The following is a 22,599-nucleotide window of genomic DNA, read 5'->3' as shown; positions in this document are numbered from 1 at the left end:
AACCTCTCCACTGATGTGGGAATACTTGCTGCTTTTGAATTTACAGCAGCAGGCCCAAACCGGTGGTCCATAAGCTTCATTCAGGGAGCCTGCAGCATGCCTGTGGATTTGTGGCTGAAGACAGTGCATGGAATATTGGTGCTGGTTTTTAATTGTATTTTTATTGCTTCTTGTATTGCAATTTACTGTATTACAATTTGAATTCTGTGGAGTTCAAACCGTAATACAGGCACACCCCCATTTACACAGGCATTGCACATTTAAGTGAAATATTTGAAGCACCGTTGAAAAAGCCAGCAAACACCATGTTCTGCCCCTGCCCTGCCTCTTCTCGTGACATTTTCGGGTCACTTCTAGGTTTGGCAAATACATTTGTGTGCGGTCTCACACATACTGAAAACGCATAAATGGGGGGGATTGTCTATTCATTAAAATACGTAAGACATAAACGAAGCAATAAAAATACAAAATAAAAATCACACACATTGCCACTACTGCAACAGGAAGAAAAATCAAGCACATTGCAATTGCTGCAACAGGAAGAAAAATCATTAACTGCCCCTCAGCAATTTTCAAGCTGTCTATGGGAAAATAAGTTTGGGAGCCAGTGATTTACAAAGTTATTATTCTATGTGGGGGAGCATTAAAACTGGCATTCCCTCCCACCAGCAGTCTACAAGAGCAAAATCCATTCTAAGACCTTATTCAGCTTGAATGCGTGAAAAATCTGCTAAAATTGACTGCAAATACAGCAATGCCCTTCATATATTCACTTCACACAAATGTTCAGGGCTGTTTTTATCCCAAAGGAGTATGGCTTTTTCTGTACTTAAAAACGTGTACACTGGTATCTTGGAAGTTGAACAGAATCCGTTCTGCAAGTCTGTTTAACTTCCAAAACATTCGGAAATGTTGAAGTTTTGGAAAAAAGGGGATTGCAGCTGTAAAAGATTAAGTAAAAGAAAAGAATAAGGGAAAATTTGATAAAACCAAGGGGTAGGATTTGCTGAAACAAATTTGGAAATTGGGCTGCAGAAAGGGGGGGTATGGGGAAGTCGGTGAAGTAAGGTTCAAGAAAAAAGGATTCGAAATTATACATGTTTGTTTGTTTGTGTGTTTGTATTATGTAATGTTTGTGTTCATAAAAATTGTGAAAAACCAATAAAAATTTTATAAAAAAAAACACTTCCAAAACATTCGGGAACCAAGGCGCGGCTTCCGATTGGCTGCAGAAAGCTCCTGGAGCCAATTGGAAGCCGCGACAGACATTCGGGTTCCAAAGAACTTTTGCAAACCAGAACAATCACTTCAGAGTTTGTGGTGTTTGAGAGCCAAAATGTTCAACTGACAAGGCGTTCGACTTCCAAGGTACGACTGTATTTAAGTATCTTGATTCTGTCTGTGGAGTAAGGTCATAAGATGTGACACCAATAATAATAATAATAATAATAATAATAATAATAATAATAATAATGCATCTGCCCACCTGCATGCAATTTGTCCTACTTCATATTCAGCAGGACTGGGGAGACAGACTGCAGAACTCCCCAACCCCTTCTCTCTGCCCTCTGCTCATTGGCTGTGAAGTGACAGGGAAGAAAGCGCTCCTCACCTCAACTACAAATGTGTCTATGATGTTGGGCTGGGGTAGAAACCAGTGCTCCACCTCCTCCTCATTCATGACAGGGGTCAAGTTGAACAGCTTCAGATACTCAGCCAGAAGTTTGTGCACAGCAGGGATGTCTCTCTGCTCCATCGGCCGCAGCCCTGGGGTCTTTGGAGTCTGGGGGAAGAGTCAGAGGAAAAGGGTTTGCTTAGAAAGGCATTTGGGGACCAGAGATCCTGACTGACAGTGAAGGAAGGGCTTCACAGCTAGACTGGCGGTTTGCAGACTGTACCCTCAGGACCACTGGCTGTGGCTCAGTGACAAGGGTGGTTTTCAACTAAGTTTTACTGCAAGGAAAACCACTGAAATGAATGGACCTAACTTGAGTCGTGCTCATTAATTTTGAGGGGTCTACGCTGATGGAAGCTTAGCTGAATACCCGCCAAGATGCCCAGTGTTCAATCTCTAGGGAAGGGGGAAAGTTTGAACCCTGATAAACTAGATCCACAGGTGCCCTTTACTATCACATCCTTCTCCAACAGTTTCTAAGCAATTTGTTCTAAAAATTGATCGGGGTTGTTTCGCTCTCCTTCTGCGATGAGGCGCTGCTTGGCGCCTTCACTCCAAGTTGACGCCAGCAGAGAAATCTTATCAGAGACTGCACAGCCCTGTTCTCTGGCTCCTCCTGCTGTAACAGCTGTGAAATGCAGCGCTAGTGCTGCGCAGCTTCTGTGCCAAGCAAACCTATGCGCAGGGTCCCCAGAGCTACGCGGATGAACCTTCTGCATGCACATTCCTGTGGCTGGAGATTGCAGTCCTGGCCAGTGAAAGCACTTTTGTGTTGGCCCTGGGGTGGCTCAGATGGAAAGGAATATTATATTGAGCTAATTGTATTGCCCAGGCGGGACACGGGTGGCGCTGTGGGTTAAACCACAGAGCCTACGACTTGCCGATCAGAAGGTCGGCAGTTCGAATCCCCGTGACGGGGTGAGCTCCCGTTGCTCGTTCCCTGCTCCTGCCAACCTAGCAGTTCGAAAGCATGTCAAAGTGCAAGTAGATAAATAGGTACCGCTCCGGCGGGAAGGTAAACGGCGTTTCCGTGCGCTGCTCTGGTTCGCCAGAAACGGCTTAGTCATGCGGGCCACATGACCCGGAAGCTGTATGCTGCTCCCTCGGCCAGTAAAGCGAGATGAGCGCCGCAACCCCAGAGTCGATCACGACTGGACCTAATAGTCAGGGGTCCCTTTACCTTTATTACCCAGGCACAGAAGGGAAGTGGCTAGATAAGGACAATTTTGGAAGGTTTACTGCATGAGATCCAGAGAATTAGGAAGCAGCCACATAAGGCTTTCATGGGGGACCAAGTGCATTTAAGGGCAATGGGGGTGGTGGAAACTCCTCCAGACACATTTACCAGATCAGATTCTGTGCCAGTTTGCTGCCCACTGGCAGGGAGAAGTAAGGGGCACTACGACAACCCAAAATATGGTGCTAGTGCAGAGTTGCACAAAGTCACACTGGAACCTTTCTGGAAATCACTGTTGCAATTGTGGTATGATGGGTAATCTCAAAAGATGTGCCCCAACTATTCCAGGTGGTTCACATGGCATGGTTGCCACCCAGCGACTGTTAATAATAATAATAATAATAATAATAATAATAATAATAATAATAATAATAATAAAAACTTATTTATATCCCGCCCTCCCCAGCTGAAGCTGGGCTCAGGGCGGCTAACAACAATCAAAATAGCTCAACATTCTAAAACATTCATTATAAAATTAATTAAATCAAATTAAAATCAAATTAATGGCAACCATCAAGCAAAATTTTGTGCAGATTGCCAGAGGAGGGGGTCAGGCTGTGCCCTGACAAAAGGCCTGCTGGAACAGCTCTGTCTTGCAGGCCCTGCAGAAGGATGTCAGGTCCTGCAGGGCCCTAGTCTCTTGTGACAGAGCATTCCACCAGATTGGAGCCGCGGCCGAGAAAGCCCTGGCTCTAGTTGAGGCCAGCCTAACCTCTCTGCTCAAACACCCATGTGCCAGGGCCACTCGCAAACTGAAGGATTTCCCTCTATTACATCTCAGGTTTTTTTTTAAAAAAGGGGGAGGGACCAATAGCAAAAACCACCCAATCAGCACAGGGAACAGCCGTGAGCTTGGGAGATGACCGCTTGCCCAGCAACTCCACATGGCAGCCGGAAACACCAGCACAGAGCTAAGCTCAACTTACAGAGACCTGGTGCTCTCCCAATTTAAAAAGGTGAACCCTCTTTACGTCCCGACTTCAAGCAAAATACACTTTGACACAATAAGCCACATTTGATCGACTCTGGAATCAGAATATTTACAGCCAGAGAATCAGGAAAGGGTCAAAGGCTGTCTAAATACCCATCCAAGGGTAAGGCCACCCATCTTCTAGCTCCTTACCAGGCAACCTAAATATAATTCACATTATAGTGGGGGCATGAGAAGAGAAAGCAGGTGCATCTGGAGCTAGTGTCTCAAGCAAACAAGACATATACTCCAAGTGAAGGGAAATGGAAGCACCCCCACTCTGCATTAGTAGCCAATCTGATGCTGGGAAAAAATCCTAAAAAATGTTGGTGGAGGGGGCACATAATCGCTGTATCACCCACCATCTTGGCTCTTGATCTACATTTCCAACATTTCTGGTGGCTGATGCAAGTTTTTCTCCCAAATTAAAAAAGAGCAGTTCACCCTTATACTCTACAAGGAAGCCTTCTCTTTGGTTTTTCTTTTTTCCCCAGAAAGCACCTTTTTATTAATTATTATCTTGTTAAAGGAATATAAATATATGTTACACTATAGCAGAGCAAAAGGATCATATGGATAAATGTTGTCTGGAAATTTGCCATTCCAGAACATAATAAATGACCAATGTTATTTTTAAAAAATTCATTTGTCTATTCATTACTTGCCCCTTTTGTGGTTTGTCAAATGGGTCAACATTCCACCACCGCCCCAACTATTCTGAAATTAAGGGTGCCATCCTCCATGTGCAAGCTTTAGCTTTAGGGTATAAGAGAGAAGAGACGGGGGTGGCGCTGTGGGTTAAACCACAGAGCCTAGGGCTTGCCGATCAGAAGGTCGGCGGTTCGAATCCCTGCGACAGGGTGAGCTCCCGTTGCTCGGTCCCTGCTCCTGCCAACCTAGCAGTTTGAAAGCACGTCAAAGTGCAAGTAGCTAAATAGGAACCGCTCTGGCGGGAAGGTAAACGGCGTTTCTGTGCACTGCTCTGGTTCGCCAGAAGCGGCTTAGTCATGCTGGCCACATGACCCGGAAGCTGTATGCCGGCTCCCTTGGCCAGTAAAGCCAGATGAGCACTGCAACCCCAGAATCATCCGCGACTAGACCTAATGGTCATGGGTCCCTTTACCTTTTATAAGAGAGAACTTCCCACACAGGAGAGGTTGCCTCCTCTGTGAATCATGCTTCTGCAGTGTGTGCCTTTAGATTTCGAAGGAAACAAGCCCAGAGCACTGCCTTCCCTGGAGACCAAATAAGCACACCTTCTGTGGTCCCTGCGCTACTAGAGGGACTGAATGCTCCAATCACATTCTGATGCAGAGATGTTGCGGAATTATCCAGCCATGGAAGAGAATGATTAGGAGGAGGCAAGGCCAAGACAACACCTTGCGCAGAGATGCAGCTGGCAATCTTCTCTGCAGATGGATGAGCTGGGCTCAGAGGAGCCTGTAATTATTTCTTTGCGGCTCGTGACCAGTTCTCTCCCGGGACTCCGGTATGCCCTTGGCAAGGTTTGGGATTGCTGCTCTAGATGCAGAATAATCTCTGGTGATACGGAGGAAGGAGAACGGGGCGGGGGAGAACCTAAGAAAAACTAATGCTGAGATGCGATCGGGGTGAGAAGGAAATCTTTCCTGACCTCAAGGGGTACAGCTCAGGCTTCAGCTCACAAGGTACTTCTCATTTAAATGCAATCTGGTTTGGGCCCAGAGTGTACAGTCATACCTAGGTTCTCAAACGCCTTGGTACTTGTACGTTTTGGCTCCCGAACGCCGCAAACCCAGAAGTGCTCTGGTTTGCGAACGTTTTTTGGAAGCAGAACGTCTGACGCGGCTTCCGCTTGCCTGCAGGAAGTTCCTGCAGCTGATAGGAAGCTGAGCCTTGGTTTTCGAACGGTTTTGGGAGTCGAATGGACTCCTGGAACGGATTAAATTCGAGAACCAAGGTAGGACTGTACATGGAACTTGTGGGGCGTGGGGAAATAGTGCGGAAAGGTCGGGGTCCCCGCATGCTCTGAAACTCCTCGCCTCGCTCGCGTGAGGAAAAGTGTGGCAAATGTACAATCTCAGCTTGAAAGATTCTTACACAAAGGCCCCACTGAGGTTACTGCCCTGCCCATCACAGACCTCCGAAAGCCGATAGAGCTTCATGGTGCGTTGCATAGTCATGTTCCTGCTCAGGTGGGAAAACTTTACTTCAATCAGCTTGCGCGGATTCAGGGACCGGTGCCAGTACCTGCCGGAAAGAGGAGCCTTCCTGGTTAGACATCCCACTCGGAGCCCATCGTTCCTCCACGGAAGCCTTAGTAACTTGAAGCCTAACTCAGTATCACCTAAAAGTGGAGGTACGTTTTACTCCTAGGCGCAGAAAGGTACACACACTCAAACAATCAACCAACCAACCAATCAATCAATCATCTTGCCAGAACAATGGCTGAAACTCTTCTTGCAGGAAAGCCCTATTATTTATTTCCCGGCATCCCTCTTCCCCCTGTTATCCAGTCAGTCAGGGGTTAGAGATGGAGCCCTGCTCTCTGGGCAGTGGTGATACTTCTAGGATCTCCCTTGCCTATCGCAGCTGAAGCACAAGTATCATAGAAAGAGGAGACTTGAAGGTGCGTGTGGCGATCACACACAGGGCCCCTGGATGTTTGACGGTCTATTGACCCTGTGTCGCCACTACGATTGCTTTTTCCGCTGCCACCACCCCTTATCTCACGGGGACACACGGAGTCCAGTCAGTTGTTAACAAACAAATAATCAAGTTTATTTTTTAAAAGCTTATGGTTACAGTTAATTTTACTTGGCAGTTTCTTATTCTTAGTTCCTAACAACTCCAAACTGATTATTCCAACTATCTGACTCCACCTCACAATTCCTCTCACTCTCTCACAATACAACTCTGCTAACCCACACCTAAACCTCCCTCTTCCTTCAACTCCCAAGCCTCAACTCTCAACTCAACTGACTTTCAAAACCTCCCACTCTAACTTTTATTCCCCCCTTGCATTCTCACTGGCCAATCACATCACACCCATTTTAACCTTTTCCTTATGACCCATCCTAGGAGGCAAACGCCACAGTGCATTTGACAGGTTTGGCAAAAGACAGGATGCTATTGGAGAGCTGACATGAGGGAAAGAACTGTGGAACTCAGAAGAAGCCACCTTTGAGGAGAAAAAAGTAAATCCGAGGTAAGACACCTTGACACTTGAGGTTCAGGTGGCCTCAGTGACCCGGAGTACCTTCCATCAGCTTTGGCTGGTGGCCCAGCTATGCCCCATTTGGACAGGTATAGCCTAACTGCTGTTGTCCATGTTCTGGTAACCTCAAGGTTAGATTACTGCAATGCGTTATACGTAGGGCTGCCTCTGAAGACTGTTTGGAAACTTCAGCTGGTGCAGAATTCAGCAGCCAGGCTGCTCACCAGAACATGATGATTTGAGCATATTACACCGATCCTGGTTCGACTGCACTGGCTACCAATTAGTTTCCAGGCCCAATTCAAAGTGCTGGTTTTGACCTATAAAGCCTTAAACAGCTTAGGACCACAATAGCTCAAGGACCGCCTCTTCCCATATGAACCTACCCAGTCCCTGTGATCCTCTTCTGAGGCCCTCCTTCGTGTGCCGCCTCCTCGAGAGGTCCGGAGGGTGGCAACACGAGAACAGAGCCTTCTCTGCAGTGGCTCCCCGTCTGTGGAATGCTCTCCCCAGGGAAGTTCGCCTGGCGCCTTCATTACATAGACCTTTAGGCACCAGACAAAAACGTTCCTTTTTAACCAGGCCTTTGCTCGACCTAATCAACATCCCATACTGTGATCTTTTTTTGTGAACCGCCCCGAGACCTCTGGGTATCGAGCGGTATATAAAACCAACAAATGAAACGAAATGACACTCACCTACAGGTACCAACAGGCTTTGGCAGTACCACACCGGCAGTGTAAACAGCCTGGAAAATCCCCTCCAAGTGGACCCGTCGGGTGATCTCCCGGATCAGCACAGGGGCCACTCGCTTGGAACGCAGTTTCTTGTGCACACAGAGGAAGTTTATTTCTACCATCTTCTTTTCCCTTCAGCGGAAGAGAAAGACAACAACTCTGAAGAACAGTTTCTCCGTCACATTTTGAAAAACGATCTGAAGGAGAGCAGGAAAGACCCTCCTGGGGGGCCACTAGGGGGCGCATTGGAAGATGGCCGACAATACCATCTCTCCGACCCACACGGGGTAATTAAGAGGCTGTTATGGGAGTAGGCAGCCTCCCTTGTTGCCCCAAGGAAATGGGGAACACTGCCCTTGCCTGCTGTGCCCATAAATCACCCCCTAATTCGAAAGAAGGGGGTGAGGGCCCTAGGCAGAATGCCCCCCTGTGGACCTCGGCTCTCCTGGACGCTGTCTCTGATCGTGCACTAGTTGCAGCAATTTGGAATAATTAATTACAAAAGAAGCAAATGCACATATTTCAAGTGAAGAAGGGGAGGGAAGTCTGCTAATTTAAGTGACCTCTGCGAAAGAAGACAACGGGCTGGAGAAACAGGAATATTTTACGATGAAGATACACCAAAGGCGGGGTAGTATGTTGACAACGGGGCTGAATGGGGGGACGGGACACCTTTTTTACTTTCCTTCTATGTGATTTACAAGAACCCCTCCTCATTAGAACCGTCGGTTGAACTGACCCAAGCAGGATGATTAAGGTCTGTGTGGAGATAAACTTTAACCAAAAGTATGCTTTATGGAGACCGAGAAGCAATAAGAGCTTTTGGGAATGGCGAAGCAATTAATTCGGAGTCGCCATCTTGCCAAAGGATTTATAGCCAGGAGGAAGAACGGACTTGTTTTCAGACTGCATTCCTGGTGAATCTCCTCAGAGGTTTTGAGAAAGGAGGCAGATTGGTGAAGATTAATGACGCTAAGACTGTTTTGATGTATGGAAGCGATGTTATATGGAAAACGTCTGGATATGGCCACTGGATAAAAAATAATATCCACGCAGGATTACAAACTGTTCTCTGATAGTCTCCGCAAGCTGGTTAGGTCACAAAGAGAAAGGAAAAATATATGAAAATAACAACAAGAGATGTGGAAAAACAATAAGAAAGGACTGGATAGTACTGTGAACATCATAAGGTTAGATTTGTGGACATTAAAACAGCAGTAAGAAGCAAGAAGTTGATTGGATCCCCTTCGGAACTTGAAATATGGGTACCCCCAACAAAAATTTAAAATTCGGCTGTGTAATTTGGAATTTATGTAATCTGATTTGATTCGATGTGATTGGTCGGTTAATAAAAAATTATTCTTAAAAAAAAAGGAAAGACCGCCCTGGATTTATTAAGTCTCTAAGCTAGAAAGATGTTAAATTATTTTTGTATGCCACAACTGCTGCTCGTATTTTGTTAGCTAAAAAGCGGAAAACCCAAGAATTGCCAACAATAGAAGAATGGCAGATGAAGATGATGGATTTTTCGGAGCTAGCCAGCCTAACTGGAAGAGTCCACGACCAGAAGGAGGAGGAGTATCAGGAAGAGTGGAATAAATTTAATGATTATCTAGTCAAATTTGTTAAGTTAAATTAACTGAAAATAGCTTGCAGATACTAAATTGGCTTAGGGTTTTATTTATCTTAAGTGATGAATTAATTTGTTTAATTCCATAAGATGAAGATTTAAGGATGTTAATGTTTAAGTTAAATTTCATAAGACTTGGGATTTGGAAAACCGTTAAAAGGATCATGCAATGAAATTCAACCAAGGGGTAGCGAGGAAGTCACTTAACAAAGTTAATAAGTGTAATTTTCAATAAGGCTATGATTTATGTTTGTTTGTCTTGTGTGCTTGTTTGTTTATAATATTGTGAAAACTAATACAATTTTTTTGGGGGGAAAGACTTTAAGCTCTCTATGCTACACTGCCCTGAGTTATTCGCTACCCCACACACTGTTTCTTTGTGCATACACCAATTTACTGGGCTGTTTTCGGGCAATACTATTCAGTCAATATTCTACCTCGCCCACATCTGGTTATTATAAAGGCCTGCAGAGCCACAGAAGATCCCAGCCGCTATGTAACTTGTAACATGAGAGGTGTTGGGGTTCAAGCCTGATTGACCTGTTCCATGCTGCTTTTATGACAAAATTAAGAAAGCACTCTGCACATGCCCAAAGGTCCTCTGCACATCTGAAAGGTTACGGAGCAGAAACAGTGAAAAATGGCTCCAGCTCAAATTGAAACCTTTTCTTTAATCCACAAAGGGCATCCAAAGTCAAAAGACAGAAGTGTGTGGCTTGACTTACGTGTCATATATGTGTATAGCAGCCGGGATAGCGCTGATGAAGCCAACCAGCTTCTTGCTGGAAATGACTCTCACACCACAGTGCCACTGGGGCAGCCAGCCTGGAGGACGCAAAGCCCTGAAAGAAACACGGGGCCTCGTCAAAGACATCTTGATCCAAAAGCCCATATGAGATCGCTACTGAAGTGCAGGGCGCTTTGCCAAGTAATAAGCCCAGGGAAAACCTCTTCAAGAGGCCTTGCAGTCCAGGCAGGTAATACTGAAATGGCAGATACATTTATCATGGCAGCATAAAGCAGGTGATGGGGAAACTGTGGCCCTTGAGATGCGGTGGGACTCCAACTCCCATCAGTCCCACCAGCGTGCCAATGGTCAGAAACAGCTCGGTCGGAAGATTTATCTCAGTTTGTGGGTTCAAGCCCTATGGTGGGCAAAGGTTTCCTGCATTGGACTAGATCTCGTGGTCCTTTCCAACTCTGCAACTCTATAATTCTATGATGGGTATTAAGAGTCCAGCAACATCTCGAGGGTCACAGCTCCCCTCTACCGTGGTATACAGTCATGCCCTGGTTTTCAAACAGCTTAGTTCCTGAACGTTTTGGCTCCTGAATGCCGCAAACCTAGAAGTGACTGTTCCATTTTGCAAACTATTTTTGGAAGCTGAACATCTGACAGGGCTTCCGATTGGCTGCAGGAGCTTCCTGCAGACAAACATAAGCCGCGCTTTAGTTTTTGAACGTTTTGGAAGTCAAACGGACTTCCAGAATGGATTCCATTCGACTTCCGAGGTACGACTGTAAAGGCAGATTGTCACACAATGAAAAAAGTCAAAGTTTCCAGCTGCACGCTTCATGGCTTTATGGATAGGCTTGGCAGTATACATGCCCAGTAAAATTTCAGAACTGGGGTAGCTGGGGAAGAAGAAAACAAGGCTCCTAGTGGCCAGGAAATGGCGGACTGCATGCCAGCACAGTAGCACAAATGGCCCAAGCATGCTTAATTTATATAAATTGCAGAGGCTGCAGAATTGTCTTGGTATGGTGGTGTGCCCTTTAGATAGAAAGTCTCTTCATCTATCACTATTTTGACTCAGTGGCTGACGACGATTGACTCCATGAGCTCCAGCTTATCCCACACATATGTACCCACATTACATATGTTCCTTGTTTCTATTGTTTCCAACTGAAACTATCAGAACAGAAGCAGGCATAGAATCATAGAGCTGGAAAGGGACCCAGAGGCTCATCACCTAACGCCTTGCAATGCAGGAATATGAAGGTGGCCCATATGGGGATCGAACCCACAACCTTGGCGTTATCAGAACCACGCTCTAGCCAATTGAGCTAGCAGGTGCCCCCTGACCCTTGGAAAAGGAGGATTTACATATGGGGTAGCAGTGACCCATGTTGGGCAAGTCAAGACCTTGGGTCAATATTTTAGTTTTTTCAGCATAAGGAGTCAGTTTTGATTTTTATGTATTAATTTTTTACAGATGGAGACCACCGCAGAGAAATTCAGACGGACCCTTAACTCACCACAGGAGGAACTCTGGTGAATAATCAAACCGGAACATGTTGTCGTCATCTTCCACATAGTTCTCGTTCAGGAGAGTGTACAGCTCTTTGAGCTGAAGAAACCAAGAGAGAAAAGCATAATCTGCTTAAGGAAGCAAAGCTGCCTCTTAAGAGAACAGAGTTATCCGGAAGGACACTTGTGGCGAGAATTATTAGAGAGCCACTGCAGGGGAAACTAGCAGCACATTAAAATAGCTTTAGACATAGACTGGGAAAGACCCGACTTCAACTTCTACTTGTAGTTCTTATCTTCTCAATCACCTACCAGCAGAAGAATCTTAAGGACCTCCCTAACAACTACCCTGCGAAGTACTGACACAACTGACACAACAAAAATTGCTACACAATGACAAAGTAGTTTAAGGGGACAGGTGTGTCTTGGCTGCAATGTACCAAACATTTTTTTAAAAATGAGACTGGGACAAAAAGGTTGCGTTCACACACAATGCTCAACTGTGATTTAGCAGCTAGGGGGGTGATTTTGTTTTAAGCTACGATTCTTGGTCTGTGTGACACAACAAGCTGTAACTTGTTGACAGCGAAACCAAACCCTTACAATGTTTCACAACAATCCAACTTCAAGACAAGGGTTATGTAATCGGCTTGTTTAACTAGCCAGTTTGTTTTCAGCCAGGATTCCCGACTCATATGACAGGAAGTTGCTAACCTTCTTGGAAAGCAAAACCCATCTCTGGGTACAAGTCCTTTCCCTGGCTGCATAGTGGCAGGAGAGGGGAGACTGCAAAGCCCAATTGCTTTGCTCAGGCTTGCTACAACTCATCCACGTAACATCAAACCATTGTTGATGTACGAGTGGAGTCTTGAGTCTCAAATCAATTACAGAGGGCCAGTTTTTAAGAGATAAAAAGATCAGGTCAATGTTACAAAAAAACAAAGTGTTATGAAATTGTGCGCATGTTTTAAATGATATATGTAAATGTTTATATCAATAATAAGATCTTTAAAAGGTAAATGGGTCAATAAAAATTGACTCTTAAGAGTGCTGGTAGGCTCTACATGATCAGCAGGAAAGGTTTTGGGCCACGTGGAAAAACTATGGCACAAACAAGGGCAAAATGAAGAGAAGTGGACAAGGCAGAACAATGCAGAGATACAGGAAGAGATCCAGTTGACTCAAGCCAGCCAGCCAAGCTTAAAGCTATGAGATTAATCCTATGACAAACTTTACCCGCACAAAAACCTAGCTGGTTTTCAGGAGGAATCTCTGGGCAAAGGGAGAGAAAAAAAGAGGAACAGCGGCATGCTCAAAATTAAGACACCAGAAGAAAAGCCAAACACGGAATGGACAGGGAAAAGAGAAATATGGATCATCTAGCAAAGCTGTGGAAAGCCTTAAAATAAAAGTGGTCAGAATCCTGAGATGGAACAACTGGACGCTGTGGTAGCAATGGGGTAGGTTGGTGGAGATGGTTAAGAGGAGAACCTTCTAGGATGGTTAGTTCCGCTGCATCCCTACTCACCACACCTCGATCCCCCAAGTCCAGAGCATCCCACATAAAACCCTGAGGCAAAGTGTAGGGCTCCTGGCGGATGTTGTCCTTGTCTGGTTCAACAGGTCCGTGAGTGTTCACTACTTCTCCTGAGAATGGGGGGAGAAAGAGAGAGGATTGCTGCCATGCATGACAAATAATTACCGAAGGGACCTTCCTAGCCCTCTACATGTGTTAGCACAGTTTCCTGGGCAACTCCAGCCTCCAGACCCCCAATTCTTCCAGGTCCCATATGCTTCTGTCCAAGAGAACTAGTAAGATCCCATCTGCAGCATTGCTGCAAGGGCCCACATTCCCCGATTCCCCAACCTACCTGCAATCCCATTTCTGGGACTGAAACATCACACAGCTTGAACACTCACACAATTTGCACAGTTTCTTGAGGTTTGGGGAATGCACAAGATGTAGGTGACTGTTGAACCATTGCCCTAATTGGCATAGTAACAGGCTGGAAAGATCTCCCCAACATTTTGAGACTATTTAAAGCCAGCCAGATAGAAGAAAAAGAGGAAAGGAGAAGATTATGTACCTAATTTAGGGACTGGCTGTGTGTCCCAGAACTGATAGCTGCGTTTGGTGGCTTCTTCCATTGTCTTGGCAGGTCCTTGTCCTACGGAGAACAGCTCAATGGCCTTTTGAATCTCCTGCATTCTTTCTGCTGGCAAGGTCACCTGCAGACACCAAAGGCACAATGAGTCAACTGACCACCACGTCCTACTTTCCCCCCTCCCTGAAAGTTTAAAATTTTGGAGAGGACATTCTCCTGCTACCCCTTAAAACCACTGAACATTCAAAGCCAACACTGCCCTCCACCCCCACCATTCCACATCTACCCACACTGAAAACAGAACAAATGTATATGCAACAATGTAGGTCAACCAGTCCCCATAGAAGTTCCCCTGCATAGATCCCCAGCCTTTCCTAATTTAACTTTATGGGTACCCCAAAAAGAACACAGTATAGAGAATGGGAGGCTCAGGGAGTGGAAGAGAACGTGAGGATGCTTCAACATGACCAACCTGTTGCAAAATATTTTTGCTTTTTACCTTTACTGTCTGATCTTGGGCTGAATCAACTTGATCCGACTTTTCCTTCTTCCGCTTCTGTTTCTTTTTCTTCTTTTTCCCCCCACTGTCATCAGCTGGGCTTAAGCCACTGAGGAAGAAATGAAACACGACTGATGGGACTTTACAGATCAACTGCTAAGAGAAGGGCTTGAAGGGAGCTGGGGCCGGGTGTCAAGGTCACAGTCTGCTTCTGCGTGGTCTCTTTTGACCAATATACCTTGGGGAAACTCACTCTTTCAAGCTAGCTCCTGAGTGGATGTATGGGAAGAAAGAAACCACTGCTCTGACTCCTTCCGTCTTGCAAGGCTGGAACCCCAAATTATACAGACTAAATTGCATGGAATAAAGGTGTGAGCTTCACACAATCTGTAGCTTCTTGTGGTGTGGGGGAAGGAGGATATCTCTGTGTTCCAGTTTTGTGAGGAATTGGGAAAGAAGGGTTGGCTGCAGTATGTGACGTGACTCATTTGCTCAAGTTATCTGAGGCGACCAGGTCTTCTGCAACTTTGCCTCGGCACAATTTTTCCACCTTAACAAGACTTTATTGAACCGCTTGTGTGAGAAGCCCTGACAATATTGCACCAGCACTGACTAGTTATAACACAGTTATGGACTATCCACATAGAACAATGTGCACACTCTTAGCTCGTAACTCCTGACTAATTTAGCACAATGGTGGCTGCTGCAAAGACAAAAGACAATATACCTTGAGCATTCTTTGCAATCTCCTTTTTTTGCCTAAGCTGCAAAGTAATCCTCTAGCACGCGATCTGTCGCTCTTCTTCATCACTGTTTTGTTATTGTGGATTAAAATAATATATTGGCTTTGTTTTCAGGAAAAGGGAAGGTATAAAAATTAAAATAAGTTCCCTGTACCCACAATGCACCCACTCTCCCACACCACAAATATCTTTCCACGGAGGAACATCTGATATGCCACCATGGAACACTGGTTCGAAATGTCCCCCTACATGAATTTGCATGCTTGCCATGGAAATTCTGTGTGTTGCATATGATTCTGGGGTGTCTTCCAAGCGAGTGCTCTCTGTCGTCAGCACAGGGTGTCAGCAAAATCTACTGAGCCTTACTGCAGCCCTGCACAAGCCAAGTGCACAAACCAGACAGCATTCTCTATTACTAGTCTGCAAGCTGTTTGTTAATGGCTGGCAAACCCAAGCAAGTAGCAAAAGCTCGCTTTAGGTCCAAGATAAGAGCTTCTCCCACAACTTTAAATCCTAGTGGAAGCCACCAAGGAGCTGCTGCAGAACCCGTCTGTTGGAAAAAGATTCTGGGGATGGAGGAATATTTCATGTGGAGCCTCTTGGGCTTTGCTATTGCTCAGTATGAAATTTTACCCCCCAATTCATCTTTGTGGTAGTACATTGCACGACGCACTGACACACAACCTGTTTTTCAGGGAAGTTTATTTTGTTTTGTTCACTGAGTATATTTATATCCCACCTTTCTTTCATCGTGGAACCTAAGGCAGCATAAATTTCCTTTTATTAATCATGCATAAGTAGCTAAGGAATTCCAGGATTCTATAGAACAAAGACTGAAAGTCATTTTTTGAGTCTAACTTCCTCCAAAACAGGAAAACAATCAATGACATGATTGAAGCACCCCAGAAAGATATGTGCATGGCTTCAACTATAAAACCATTATGCTACAACTTCTCTGGGTTGCTTGTTGCCTGATGACTGGCTCTTCAGATTATGAAGTTCTAATGTTAAGCTAAAATCTACATCCTTGCAATGTAACACTTCACAACCGAGACTTCTCTGCTCCAGTGTTTCACACTGACTGCTGAGCCATGCTACGTCAAATGTAGGTGCTTCTAAGTCCTACTTGGGAAATCTACAGCTAATACTTAAAGCAAGTAATCTTTTCAGAAACCAGAAGGATAAGTCTGGACTAGATATTAAGGAATCTCGGCATAGTGTGGTCATGCATTGCAGTGGAACCAAAGAGAGAAACAGACTGCAGCATAAAGACTGTGCTACTTTAGAACAGACTAATCACATTCTGCAGTTTTGCACACAATGAAAGTTTTACACACAACAGCTATTCATGTCACAGTTGCCAGAGAATCTCACAAATCTCCTGCACTGCAAATGGCTCACACACTCAAAAATCTGATGCTCGCTGGTTATTAGTACAGGAGCAATGATCCTACTGAGACAGCAGTGAAAATACTATGTTTCTCAGTGGCAAATAAAGTACTCCATGACAAAGTACTGTAAGTGTTCATCTGAACAGGAAAATACGTGCTCAACAGATTAATCTAATTTAATAGATATATTTCCACCACCTGAATTTTAAGTGGCTCTCATCTTTCGTACATACAGAGTCAATTCAGTCTTCAAAAACAAACGATGGTTAAGAATGATGAGGCTCATTCACAATGAGCACATGCAGGCTCCTTAGATGGTGTCTGGCAAACTCTGATAGGCAGCGTGAAGCCTCCCTTCACAGCTTAGTTCTGGGGTCAGGGAAGTGGAATTCCTTGCCCCAAGTGGAATTAAGAGAAAAGAGACAGACAGACTCTTCAGCTGCAGTGCTGTATCTTGTGCCCCAGATCTGGCAAGACAAAGACAACCATAAAGCTAGAAGGCTCTTCTCTAAACCTTTAGTAGGGTCCTTCCCAAGCCAACTCACCTCCACCAGGCAGTTAAGCCACAATATCTAGGTCGCATTGTGCACCACTAGTTCAGGGCAAAGCAAACCAGGTGCCTCCATCAAGAGTGGATGGTTCCAGTTTACTGAAAGAAGCAAAACCAAACAAGCAACACACACCCGAAACAAAGGGCAAAGAAGATCCACACAGGCCCCACGCTAGGGTCACAAGATAGTGGGAGCCATGGAAGCAATGCTTTAAGAGCCTCAAGTGCATGTCCATGTTGTGATATTACAATCCACATCAGCAACTGAAGTCCTTGGTTCAAATGTGCCCTTTCCGATGCATTCAAAGACTTGGGTATGCCCCCCTCTTTCCATTCCCCTCTACAAAACTGGAATAATAAAACCTACCTTACAGGACCTGCTGTAAGGATTTTAACATTTAAAACGCACTTTCAACCCAAAAGTGCTTTTAATACAATTTTAAAACTAGAAAAAAACTATACACATGCGAAATATTATTTTTATCAAAACACTTCCAGAATCTTCCTTAACTCTTACCCTATCATATAAGGAACAAAAATCGCTTTCTGGGCCCAGTGCAAAGTGCTGGTTTTGACCTATAAAGCCTTAAACAGCTCAGGACCGCAATACCTCAAGGACCGCCTCTTGCCATATGAACCTACCTGAACCCTGCAACCACCACCTGAGGCCCTCCTTCATGTGCCTCCTCCTTGAGAGGTCCAGAGGGTGGCAACACGAGAACGGCCCTTCTCTGCAGTGGCTCCCCGTCTATAGAATGCTCTCCCCAGGGAAGTTCGCCTGGCGCCTTCATTATACACCTTTAGGCACCAGGCAAAAACATTCCTTTTTAACTAGGTATTTGGTTGATCTTACTGACATCCAATACCCTTTTAGAATATGGCTCTTTTTTGGGTTTTTTACTGGGCTATTGTTTTTAATTTTTTATATATTATGATTTTGTTTGTGAACAGCCCTGAGATCTCCGGGTATAGGGTGGTGTATAAATCCAATAAATAATAACTATCTCAAAACCCACAGTTCAGCAGCTTCCACAGATTCCCACAGTACACTGAAGGAAGCCATTACTTTGTAGATCTGGATTATGGGTGCTACACCACATCAAAGCAGAACATGGAATATGGACCAAGAGGCAAGCCAAGTGAGACTGATTAAGCCAGGATAGCCTCACATGCATATTCCCACAGTGGCAGCAGCTAAACCAGAAAACCAGTTTGGTATCAGAGCGGAGGGTTGAGTTATAATAAGATCTGTAGGATTTCTCCAGCCATGTTTGTAACATTTGGAAGCATTAACACCTGGAAGGTTTAATAAGGAGAGCTTTAAGTCCTACTGCTCATGACCACCTAATGCAAGTTCTTCAGATGATCTCTGCAGGACTCTAGTCACCAACCATTATCAAGACAGCCGCTGCACTTAGGCCAAAGCCTCAAAGCTACCTTCCCCCAAAGGAGCTTGCCAGCAAGTCCAAGACCACTTTTGGGGTTCCCATTACACCACTTTGGGAGTGTCGCAATTTGGTCCCGAGTGTGTCAGTAGCTCCCTCCTACTTTAGAGGAAATTGAAAGGCCTACTTTACAGAGCTATATAAAGCTATACAGTGGTACCTCCGGTTGTGAATGGGATCCGTTCTGAAGGTCAGGCCGCATCCTGAGGAATTCGCAACTGGAGGTGCCACTTCTGCGCATGGTTTAGCACTTCTGCACATGCATGCGGCACGTAGAGCGCTTCTGCGCATGCGGTTAAACACAGAAAACTACTTCCGGGTTTGCCGCGTACGTATCCTGAAGGATACGTAACTGGAGGTGAACGCAACTAGAGGTACCACTGTATGTGATTGATAATAGTGACAATGAGGAAACAGGTTTGGCTCAGTCATCAAAAAACAGAAACACTTTAAATGACTGAAGGTCCGTCCAAAAAACCAGTGACACCTATTGCAGAGATAAAAGAACCCAAAAAAGCTCAACTTTTCAGGTAAGAAGCCTCTACAAAGATGAGCCAAGTGCTGCAACTATTGCTTCAAAGGCATTTATTCCTCCCTCTGTCAACCACCTACTTGTGTAACAGGGTTGTTGTACCGCCCCCCCAAGTTCTAAGCAAACTTAGCAACAAAGGAGTGGAAAATATGCACAAGCCGCTTTGTTACCTGTCCAAGCAGGGAAAAAAGAACAAATCATTTAATTAGATATAAAAGAGTACTGTAAGTGTTCATCTGAACAGGAAAATACATGCTCAACAGATTACAGTGGTGCCTCGCAAGACGAAAAGAATCCGTTCTGTGATTCTCTTCGTCTAGCGGTTTTTTTGTCTTGCGAAGCAAGCCCATTGAAGGATTAGCGGATTAGCGCTATTAGCGGCTTATCTGCTGATCGGATCAGCTGATAAGCGGCTTAGAAAAAGGGGGGGAGGGGGAAAAACCAGCAGGAACTCGCAAGACATTGTCGTCTTGCGAAGCAAGCCCATAGGAAATTCGTTTTGCGAAGAACCTCCAAAACGGAAAACTCTTTCGTCTAGCGAGTTTTCCGTCTTGCGAGGCATTCGTCTTGCGGGGCACCACTGTAATCTAATTCAATAGTTACATTTCCACCACCTGAATTTTAAGTGGCTCTCATCTTTCATACATACAGGGTCAATTCAGTCTTGAAAACAAACCGTGGTTAAGAGGCTTATTCACAATGAGCACATGCAAGCTCCTTAGATGATATTTAGGAGTTATTTAGATATAGAAGAGCTGTTTCAAGTCATAGAGTGCAAAAACAGCTTTTCCCTATACATAACCTTTTTCCTCAAGTGTATCAAAGAAAACTAGAAGTACACAGCAAGACACTGGCTGGTTTGACCGTATGTACAGTGGTACCTTGGGTTAAGTACTTAATTCGTTCTGGAGGTCCGTTCTTAACCTGAAACTGTTCTTAACCTGAAGCACCACTTTAGCTAATGGGGCCTCCTGCTGCCACTGCACAATTTCTGTTTTCATCCTGAAGCAAAGTTCTTAAACCGAGGTAATATTTATGGGTTAGCGGAGTCTGTAACCTGAAGCGTATGTAACCTGAGGTACCACTGTACTCTTATAACACTCTGATTATTTTTTCTTGACAATCTGGATCTACCTCAGGCCTATGGTAAATGAAAATAGTCCCCTTAGCTCTTTTGCGTTTTGCGGCCAGAAATTGTATAAGTGTATGTGGAAGCTACTAACTTTTGAAGACATCATCATCATCAGTCTCCTGAAACAGATAACTGCATTTAAAATGCTTTCCATCCCAGTTTTAGATCAAGCAGTGACCTAGGAAATTTTCTGCCTTTCCCAAAAGCCAACAAGTCAGGTTTGTACTTCGGAGTCTACTCTACAGGCACCTCACAGCAGAATCCTATCTACGTCTATTCAGAAGAAAGCCCCACTGAGTCCAATGGGGCTTACTTAATGGAAAGAGCATTACTACTCATGCTAGTAATTCTCAAACCATGTACTGTGGCACAATGATTTACAGGGAGAGAAGTGTTAGTGGGTCATCAAAAAAATAAAACTACATAATCAGATGTTCCTGTGAGCCCATAACATCTGTACACAGGGGAGGCTGCTCAGTGCTGCCTGCCTTTCCTTATTTCACCAGGAGTTATACTCAGAACAGTTCTTCCTGCAAGAACACAGGGGATGGGATTCCTTGATGCAGGCCATCCTTATTCTTTCTTACACCACCAAAACAAACATTTATTGTCACAAGTACGAAAGTGTGCATCTTATTTGAATTCAGAAACGGGTGTGCGCCTCAGCTGTTGTACATTTTCCAAATACTGTTTTAATCAGTCCTGCTCTGGTTGAGTCACATTATGCTAAGGTCTAGCAAGCCTCTTGAGTGCAGATGTTCTTGTTCTGAGACTGCTAGTGCAGCTAATGACTCCTTGGCCTCTTTGAGCCCAAGTTCTATAGTTCTCTATGTAGGTACAACGATTAAAAATAAGCTTAGCAGCAAGGGTGAAGACTTTGAGGAGGAATGCTTGTCCATAACATGTCCCTGTTTTCATTCTTGTTGAACAAAAAAGGCACTGGATTGATATATCCTGTAAGGTTGGCCTGAAAGCAACTGAGAAACCATTTAGTGCATCGCCCTGCCATAAAAGCAGCAGGGTGATTTATGACAGTAACTAAAAAAGAAGATACTGTATAAGCAGCTGGTCCTAATTAAGTTTCCCATTGGTACTCCATATACACCCTAATAATGCTACACATTAATTGGTAAGATTACACTACTTAAAAAGGCACATTCATAGGCAGAAATGCTTTTTTAAAAAAATAAGAATGCAGCAGAGGCTTCTCGTTTGGGTTGCAGCTGCCATTTTCGCTTTCACTCCCTGACCCACCGCCAACCAGGTCCCTGGCAGTGCCCATTAGCTGGTTTATCCCTCCAAGGCCAGGGGCAAGTTTATCCAGCTGCCCCCAACAAAGGTTCTTTTAACAGCTTTGTGAGAGGCAAAAATTCAGAAGTTGCATCTCCAGCCAAGGTGTGTGTGGAAATGCAACTCTTGTATTTCTGCCCCTCACCCAGCAGTTCAAAGACACAGGAACTCGTGGTGTGAAATGACAGCTTATTTTTTTTTTGGGGGGGGGGGGAACCAACCTTATGCTTAGAGCTACAGAATAGCATGCATTTGCTATACAATAAAAGCATGCAATAAAAACCGTCCCAGTCTCTCCTTCGCCCAGGCTACACTTTCCCTCAAGCTCCTGCTTTTCAGCCCACTTCCTTCACACCCACCCTATAACCTCCAAATATCTAGGTCCCGGACCCCTCCCTATGGCGGGTCTCCTTATCCCTCACACGAAACAGGCCCGGAAAACGCTTCGCCTTCGCGGTCACGCCGCTGGTCTGCAACGGGCGAGGAACCAGCGGCTCCCCCTTTCGGACTGGCAGAGCAACCGACCACTCAGGACGCAACCGCCCAGTCGCCTCAGCCAATCAAGCGCCGCAAAAAGGGAACGTGGGCAGGGCCGACTTTATTTCCCGCCTCTTCTCTCCACCTCCCACCAGACCGCCTCCCCCCCCCCCTCCGCCGGTTGTGTCTCAGGGCTGCTCCCCTCACACCAGAGAGTGGAGGCCCGACCCGGACCGGCTCAGAGCCGCTCACCCACGGTTGCAGTTGTGCTCGTCCTCATTCTCGCAGTCGCTGCAGTGCTGCTGGTCGTTCTCCTCCTCCCCTGACGGCCGCCTCACTGCTGTATCACTGTCGTCCGCCATCTTGGCGAAGGGCAGCCGCGCCGGCTGCCGCGCCTGCGCAAAAGAAGCCGAAGACGGGCTGCGATTGGGCGCCCGGCCGCAATGAGCTTTGGGACTTGTAGTCATCTCTTGGCGGTTCAGGGCGGGAACCGGAAGCGCAGCGCACGTGAACCACGCTGACGGTGGGGGGGGGGAGCAAACTCTGGTTGCCTGTGCTTTGGTTGTCAATGCTGTACTAGGCGTTGGGAGGTTTCAAGTCTAATGAACGGCGATATGGACATTTAATTAATAATAATCAGTGCCTTTTCCTGGGGGGACGCATACCCTTAAACATTTTGTGAATTTTTATACTTTTGTCCATTTACTGTATTTATTTTTCCTGATTTGAACTATAAAAT

General features: G+C 45.3%; 1 protein-coding gene across 1 annotated transcript in view; it reads right to left on the bottom strand.

Moving 5' to 3' along the window:
- The window catches only part of NMT1 (N-myristoyltransferase 1), a gene marked incomplete at its 5' end in the record, with an annotated part of 28,092 nt that extends 5,765 nt beyond the window's left edge, over positions 1 to 22,327 (bottom strand). The window contains 9 exons of the mRNA XM_082196761.1: positions 1,613 to 1,783; positions 6,003 to 6,111; positions 7,777 to 7,947; positions 10,171 to 10,287; positions 11,705 to 11,796; positions 13,225 to 13,343; positions 13,784 to 13,925; positions 14,301 to 14,409; positions 22,113 to 22,327. Coding sequence (XP_082052887.1) covers positions 1,613 to 1,783; positions 6,003 to 6,111; positions 7,777 to 7,947; positions 10,171 to 10,287; positions 11,705 to 11,796; positions 13,225 to 13,343; positions 13,784 to 13,925; positions 14,301 to 14,409; positions 22,113 to 22,327 — 1,245 coding nt within the window. The remainder of the gene's footprint in view (positions 1 to 1,612; positions 1,784 to 6,002; positions 6,112 to 7,776; positions 7,948 to 10,170; positions 10,288 to 11,704; positions 11,797 to 13,224; positions 13,344 to 13,783; positions 13,926 to 14,300; positions 14,410 to 22,112) is intronic.
- Positions 22,328 to 22,599: the final 272 nt, after the last annotated feature.

This window comes from Podarcis vaucheri (assembly GCF_965113315.1).
Source record: "Podarcis vaucheri genome assembly, chromosome: 13".
NCBI classification, from domain to species: Eukaryota; Metazoa; Chordata; class Lepidosauria; order Squamata; family Lacertidae; genus Podarcis; species Podarcis vaucheri.
This window is presented reverse-complemented; position numbering and strand designations above follow the sequence as displayed.